The sequence below is a fragment of the Amblyomma americanum genome, chromosome 1 (genome assembly GCF_052857255.1).
Source record: "Amblyomma americanum isolate KBUSLIRL-KWMA chromosome 1, ASM5285725v1, whole genome shotgun sequence".
Taxonomy (NCBI): domain Eukaryota; kingdom Metazoa; phylum Arthropoda; class Arachnida; order Ixodida; family Ixodidae; genus Amblyomma; species Amblyomma americanum.
The window spans coordinates 144,659,281-144,667,561 of NC_135497.1; the positions used below are offsets into that span (position 1 = coordinate 144,659,281).

At 51.5% G+C, this 8,281-nt stretch overlaps 1 protein-coding gene across 1 annotated transcript in view; it reads left to right on the plus strand.

Moving 5' to 3' along the window:
• The window catches only part of LOC144113811 (transmembrane protein 64), a 33,687-nt gene extending 26,678 nt beyond the window's left edge, over positions 1-7,009 (plus strand). Inside the window, exons 2-3 of the mRNA XM_077647146.1 lie at positions 5,070-5,231; positions 5,289-7,009. Of these exons, the coding sequence (XP_077503272.1) occupies positions 5,070-5,231; positions 5,289-5,456 (330 nt within the window). The 3' untranslated portion in view covers positions 5,457-7,009. The remainder of the gene's footprint in view (positions 1-5,069; positions 5,232-5,288) is intronic.
• Positions 7,010-8,281: the final 1,272 nt, after the last annotated feature.

The window sequence follows — 8,281 nt, forward strand, 5'->3', positions numbered from 1 at the left end:
AATTTCGACCACCAGGGGATCTTTAATGTGCACTGACATCGCACATGACACTGGCGCCTTAGCGTTTCGCCTCCATCGAAACGTAGCCGCCGCGGTCGGGTTTGAACCCGGGAAGTCCGGATCAGTAGCCGAGCGCCCTAACCACTCAGCCAGCACCAAGATTTGTTTCCTTTCCTTAAATTGTCCGGGCAAGGCGTCGCGCCGAACGGACAATAGCGTTCCGTGGATTCTTTGGCAACGCTGCAACACGCAACGAAGCTTAACGGTACTCCAATTTTATAAAGCGAAAGCTTTACTGGCCGCGAACTTGCGATTTCGCCATGGCAGTACTCCGAGGAGGCACATGACGTCACAACGCGCGCCTCGCCGCGGATATTTCTCTCTCTCTCTCTCGCTCCCTAGTCACTACTGCGCATGCGCCACTAGTAGCACCGAGCTGTTCACTCTAACCGAGCCACAGGTGTTCCGCCGCAGCGTAGTGCCGCGTTTTACCTCAAAATCCAAGTTTCAATTTTCAGATCTCTCTTCTTTCCCTTCGTGGCTCCTCGAGGTTCCTGCGGCTACGCCCTGTACCATCCACACCTCCCTGCTCCTGAAACCCACACCAGCGGGCCGTATCTACACCCTCCAGACGCATTGTCTCTCGAGGTCCTCACCATTGCGCATGCCCTCCAGTCATTTGCCCTCCTTCCCTCTCTCCAAGAGTACACAGTCTATTCAGACTCACAAGCCGCTATGCACCACATACAGAAACGCACCCTGACCCCTTCTCTCCAACAGGAGGTCGAACGAACGGTCTCCGCACTTCAGCCTTCCATCGTTTTCCTCCGCTGGGTCCCTGGGCATTCAGGGATTGACGGCAATGAGCTGGCCCATCAGCTCGCCCGCGACACACTTTTCCGGGCACCGTTGATCCCCTGGCCCAAGCCCTCGGAGGACGGTGGGAGACTCACCCTTCGCCGCACCATAAAAGAGGTCTACCTTGAGCTCCGCCTCGACAAACGCCTTTACCCTCCTCCTCATCCATCACTCACGGTGCCGGAGTCTCGCCTTCTTCGGCACATTCAGATGAATGCAGTTATCACCCCGTCCCGCCTCTTCCTCTATCGCTATCGATCGGACCCTTCCTGTCCCAACTGCCCCTGCATCTATGCGGACCTGGCCCATTGCCTCTTCTATTGCCCGGCTGCTCAGCAGTCGGGTTCCTTCCCCCCACCCTTTCTATCCATCACCACCTGGCTCGACTGGCTTGGCGCTGAAGGGGAAGAAGAACAGCGGCTTCTGGTCGCCCAGGCGGTCGACATGCTCGGCCTATAAATTATGGTCGAATAAAAGTCTTTTACTACTATATATATATATATATATATATATATATATATATATATATATATATATATATATATATATATATATATATATATATATATATATATATATATATGGTTTATGGGGGTTTAACGTCCCAAAGCGGCTCAGGCTATGAGGGACGCCGTAATGAAGGGATCCGGAAATTTCGACCACCTGGGGTTCTTTAACGTGCACCGACATCGCACAGTACAGGGGCCTCTATAATTTCGCCCCCATCGAAATTCGACCGCCGCGGCCGGAATCGAACCCGCGTCTTTCGGGCCAGCAGACGAGCGCTGTAACCACTCAGCCATTGCGGCGGCATGTATATATATATATATATATATATATATATATATATATATATATATATATATATATATATATATATATATATATATATATATATATATATATGCGTCCTACATGTGGCTAGCCCCATGTTTCGCGGTTCACATTTCTTCGCGGCGGCACAACAGAATGTCAAGTTTAGTGAGCTCGTGCTTTGTCCCCCCGAGCGCGAACAACGACGAAGCGCGACGCTTTGCATAACTATGCGAGCTCGTGTGCAAGGTCTTCGTACATTACCACTCCGCCCTTCCCCCAGAGCATACACCGAGGGAGTCGCTGCTGATATTTTCACTAGGAGGCGTGGCAAAAATACCGACAAAAAGTGAGAAAAATGACTGCTGTGGAAAATTAACAGCATGTGAATTGCAGTAGACAACAGATCAAGGAAGGCGCACCGGTTCATTCTATATCGTATGTCTTATGCCAATGAAAGTGGAAAGAAAAATAGCGTTATAGTGTTCGATTACAGACTTTTGTAAATGCTCAGTTACCTGCTTTTGGGCGGTTGTAATTCACTGAAATCAGCAACGTTTCAGATGAAGTACTTGGAATTTCAATCGGTTACGTCTTTTCTGGGGCGTGTATAAGGTTGCCTAGAAAGCATGATTAATGAGGTCGTCAATGAAAGCAGCCCGCTCGAAAGAACGTGAAAGTTGAAGAAAAAAGAACTAGCTTCAACTGAAATTCTGCGTCAACTAAAAGGCGCATGCAAATATCTAAACATTGCGATTTTACTGATACGAGTGCGCCATGATTCCAAAGGAAACAGGAGAAACCCTACGTAACACTTGTATGAACGTAGTACACCTTTCTGCGTTCTATAAGATAGCACAGAGGTACAGCAGTGCGCAGGATTGTTAGTGTCAGTAGCAATTTTCTGACGAAGTTTCCGTAAGCTTGACAAAAAGACAGGATGTACAGCTAGGGGTGCAGCTGTAAATCAGCGGGAAACGAGATGGTGCGGGCCCAGACACCGTCATCATATTTCATTGCGTCTTGCGCGGGAAAAAAAAGTCTGGATAGAAGATTGGAATCAAAATAGGACCACGATCTTTCGGCAATCGCTGTGTAGTGACGGCTGAGAAAATTTCTTTCAGCTTGATTGTATCAAGGTGTAAAAGAGAATTCTACCGACTGTTGTGAGCTCCTTATCGTACACAAAGGTCCACGCTCCGTTCGAAGCGGCAGAGCCATGGCGTTCAAAAGCTCAACCTCTGTCCACATAATAATAATAATAATAATAATAATTAAAAGCAGGCGTTACGTGCAGGCGTGCTTGCATTACGGAACGGGAATATACAGAATTAGTGTGACATTCGAAAGGGGAAGTCACCGATCAAAAACGTAGACGGTGTTATAGAGGTTTTTCTGGCTTCGTGCTTTTTTATCATCAAATCAGCAGATGTCGTTGTTAGGAACAGCATGAATCATATTCTCTCGCCTGTGCTGACTAGTCCAGTTTCTGTTAAGTCAGCTTGTAATAATAATAATAATAATAATAATAATAATAATAATTGTTTATTTCCAGGCAAATGTGCATGATAGTAACCAGCCCGCTTAAGCATTGATGCTTGTGAGCGTGGCTGGGCAGTACAGCATGAGTGCATCAAAACAAAGCCTTGCACAAAAACAAGAAACAAAACATAATATTGAAAGTACATAAATGTTCAAAAGGAATAAACAAACACATGTATGTCGCTAAGTAGCGAGGCTCAAAACATGGTACTAGTACTGGCATAGTATAAGAACAAGATTGTATTTTCCTCAATACGCATAAAAAAAGCCAGACAGGGCATTCCTGCAACTGAATTATCTTTTGAGCACTACATATAAAGGAAGAGCATTGTTCCAAATCAATTGTCTAATAAGGGCAGCATACGAAAAGCGCATGGTGTCATTCATTTGACTGCACAAATGACCGTATAAACGCCTTAATATTTCGAACAGAGGTGAAGGTGTTGTCGGTTTCAAATTTGTTGAAACATGAAGGTACATTAAATGCGTGGGTTCTCTTTTCATAATTAGTTGACACACGTGGAATACTGAATTTCTCTATGTGTACAGCAGGATCCCCTTTATTCGACTGCAAGGCAAGAGCCATGACGTCAGCGCCGGCAACGAGCATGAACATGAAGTAGTCTTGCTTGGGGCCACCCGCGCTGCGTCGAATTTATTGCGTGCTTGTTGGACTGAACTTATTTGTTTGCGGCATCAAACAAAGCTACCGCGGACGTAACGTGAGTTACGTGCTTTGCGCGCTCCCGGGAGTTTGAGCCGACCGGCAGGCAGCTACGGGTGCTACGCCAGCGGGGCAAGGGGGAGGCAGAGTGGCGTGTTGTGACAGCAGCACTCCTTCCAGGAAGACCAGAGGGGTGCGTCCTCCTGTCGGCTCGGGCTGAACGGACATTACGGCGCAGCACCGAAAGCTAAGAGCGGACTGCGGCATCCGGTTGTCTAGACAGGGGAAACCGAACACCAAGCGTCATTGCATGAACACTGCGGTGATGCGCTGCTACTCCGCTTCGGAAGCGGCACTCGTCGGAGTAAGACGTGACAACTGCGAAAAGTCTAGACCTCACTGAATGACGACCTCACTCACCCTCAAACTCACGCGTGAGGTTGAAGTCTGATTTGCTGACCTCACTCACAAAATTTCGAGCCGTCGCCGACCTCACCTCAACCTCACCTCACGAAGTGAGGTTGAGGTCGACCTCATGAGGCCGAAACCTCATTAGGTTGCCCCCCTCTGCTAGCAGCAAAACGCTGCTGACTCGGGTCAGCGGCGGCGGTTACTCGACGGGTTTCGCCGAGCGCTCGTAGGTACCGCAAGGGCGGGGCTGTCGGCTCGTGATTTTAGGGACCTGTATGACTAGGCACGCGAATGCCCGTCGACAAAGGCCACGAGGACAGCGAATAACGGTCGCTCACTTACCTTGCCGCTTGCGTCTGGTCTGTGCCCCGCACTCTTCGCTTGCCTGTTTCGAACTCCTCGCGACCGGGTCCGGAGCCAGTACAACTTTGTGGCTACGTCATGCCCCCGCGGCCCATGTAGCGCGACACCAAGAAGCGCGGCTGGAAGGCCCAACGTGGGTAGGCGGACGGCATCCAGAGCTGTGCTGCGCCTCACTTTTATACCCCTCCCCCTACAATAATGCCCGTCCGGGCGCTGTAGGTATTGTAAATAAATAAATAAATAAATGTCACAGTAGACCACGCTGCGTATTCGCCATTTGACTTGCAAACAGCAGCGAGACAGTTTCGCTCTCGCATGCCGAAGGACCTCCGCATAAGGGACATTGCTGCAGCATGCGTAGTCCAGTCGTATCGTTTGATCAGGGCCGTGAGTGATGTGCATGTATACTGGGGTGCAGGTGAGCCAGATGAGCCTGGGCCGGTACGTGACGGCGTCTGCGCTGGGCCTGGTGCCGACGCAGGTCATCAATGTGTACCTGGGAACCACGGTGCGTTCCATGGAGGAAGTGCTCGATGACGACGCCACTGCCGCTGCCGGATACGCCGTGCTGCTCGCACAGGTACACACCAGTTTCCCTGCCGGCCCGAGGCTGACTGCGCCGTGTCGCTATGTGCAGGTGGTGCTCAGCGTGGTGCTGATGAGCCTGATTGTGCGCAAGGCCCGCCAGGAGCTCCGTGAAGCCGTCCTGTCATCGGGCTGTTCATCGCTGGCCTCCCTGGACACCGCCTTCTGCCCGCATTTTCCCTGGGTTCCCGTCGCGCCGCACCGGCCGCCCGCCGTCTGACCGTGCTGCGCTTTCGAGTGGCATCGAGAACGCTGGCCATTTGGGGCAAGGGTCGACCATCAGATGGGTTGCGCGTCTAGCATATCTTCAAGTACGGAGGGGGTGTTGCGTGGGCAATGCATGAGACGCGTCGCCCCTCCCCCGACCCTTGAGCCGGCTGACGAAGAGAGCTGAAAAACACATGAGAGGTCGCGATGCCGTAACACCCAGAGGCCACCTCTCGCCGCGTTTTATAAGGCACGAATAAGCGGCTGGGCTATACACCTAAAACTTGAAATCGCTGTTTGAAATCGTGCCCATAAACGGTCTGTGGACGAGCGGTATATGTAGTCGAAAGAAGATGTGAAGAACGCAATGTGGCGCGGATATCGGGGGTGGCGTACCGATAAATATCTGTCCGGGAGGTGGCCGACGGCGTCCTGCGCCTGCAGTTGGGTTAGCGGCGGACTAAAATAAGGCCAATCACATATGGGGATAGGAGGGCCTCAGCACTGTTAGCCAACCCCGGATAGCCACACCTGGCTACTCTCCGGGTGGCCTGATGCCCCTTTCCAGGGGCTCGCTGAGGTGTCCCTCCCAGCTATAGATTCTCTTTTCAGTTTTCCATCTGACGGAAACATTGCTGAAGATTTGTTTCGAAAGGGGAAAGTTTTGAGGGCGGCCACCTTTGTACCAAAAATGAAAGGGCACACCCCTTCGTCTCCTGCTGGCATAGCGGAGCAGCTTATTTCTTTGTGTTTGCCTTCACATGGGCCCGAGTTACTTATGCGTCTGCGCGTGGCCACCCGCATAGGGAAGCGTGCCGCAACCCTGTCTGCTATGCACTTTTACAACGAGGGCTTCGCCACATCCCTTTCTGGGCACCTGACGTAAGCGGAACGGGTTTGCAACAGCCCAGAAAGGAGGTGTTTCGGCATCCTTGTAGCCCGATGGAAAGGTCGCGGTCCGAGTCGGAAATCTCCGCTTGTGCCTTGCACGTGTCGTCAAGATCGTCGTATATATCAGCCGTGGCTGGTACCGGGGCTAAGCAGATTAGATGACTGTGGAGCTTTTTCATCCATGCATCAGAGCTGCGCTTGGGAAGGCGGCCCGAACAGTCCACATTCCGGTCGGCGTATCCAACTTACAGGAAGGGCGATGCTCGAGCAGGATTCTTCGTCGGTCGGCGTGGGGTTTAACTCTCATGTGTACAACGAACTGCGAGCACCTGCTTTTCCCAGAAGCTTCACAGGCGGCCTGTACCGTCGGCACCCAAAGCCTTCTTCTGCACGCGTGTTCTCGGAGCGCGAATGATCGACTGGGCGTCAAGTCTTTGGCCTGCAGAGAGCACATCTACTGTCAGGGGCAGTCTTTTAGTGATGCCAGTCGCGTATAGGATCTATCTTTTTCTTTTTTTGCGAGAAGTGGACCGATGACGAGAGTGGGGCGAATTATTTTCCGCCCGTGTGTGAATGTTTTGCTGTCCAAGTGCGTTGAAACGGAGCCGCTCCTCAAGACGCGGTTCTTTTGTTTTGTTCAATACTGCAATAAATATTTGTACATTTTTTTACTTGCGTCCGCTTCCCCCGTTCTCTCGGGACGGCCGCAGCTCGGCAGCACAGTCCCTGCACGCCGAGCGACTGCGTTAGTTTTCACCGCTGCCACTTCCGAATCAGCGCAGCGGATCCAAGCGTTGCGCTGCCTGGCGCGGTGCGGAACGAGCCCGTGGCATGCGCTCCTCTTGTGCAGGAAGGATTTACGCAGTGCACAAGAATGGCTAGCACGACGCGCCCAAAGGGGACGGAAGCAGAGGACAGGCGCCGTACGTTTGTCAGTCTTTCGCTTCTGTTCCGTTTCTGCGCGTTGTTTTGCCTTCGTGATGGGCATTTGCGAGCTTCTTCTCTAATCTGAGAAAACAATTCGACCGCGTCAACTATATTCCGCACAATTTCTGGCGTGGTGCACGCGGCGTCTGTTTGTTGGAAACGGTATCTAGACATGGCTAAGAAGATGGACAAGACGATTCGCTTTATGCTCTTCATCTCTGGGGCACCGTGCCCTGGGCGCCTCTGCGCTTCTAGCAAGAGCAGCACACTTTGCAGGCACTTCGCTGTGAACTTCAGGCTTGAAGTAGGATATGTTTCTAGGGTCTAACAGCCACATCAACAAGCTAAGTTAGAGTCTCGCGTGCACCATTCCGGAACATGTTCAATAGGCGGGCACCATGCGTGCCTTAGTGAGAAGAAGTATCGATCGTCTCATGAAAAAGTTCCCAGGGCCAGTGTGCACGGGACCGGTGTGGAATAGGGCCACACGGCGATGCTCTTTTTGCTGCAACTCCCTGGTTTTACGAGTTCTGTCTCTCTCAGCCTAAAATGTACAAATAAACGCAGCCGTTTACCCGCAGACGAGTGCGACTCCAACCCGGAAATAAGCACGTTGGCCAGGGAACTTCTGCGACATCTGCAGCTCTCCAAGGGTGGCTTGTAAAATGCGCCTAACCTAACACGCCAATGAAATAACGTATGGGATTCTGCCAATCCGAGGCGGTAACGTTCTACTACATACTTGCGCGAACACGCATGCACTATTGTGCTTAGTATGATCTGCAACGCGACTAGATTGAACCAAATGTGGCTTCCATTTTGTAGCAAATCAATACAGCTTTACACAACGTCAGATGTGGAGTTGAATTGGAGAGATAAGTACGTTCTCCCCACTCAATCGCGGCTGACACGGTTCAAAGCCGCCCGGACACCACCCCGTGATCGCATACGCTACCGAGCGCTCGCCGACCACGGCGGGCCTTGCTCTGAGGGCCGAGGGCCTTGCTCTGAAGGAACGAC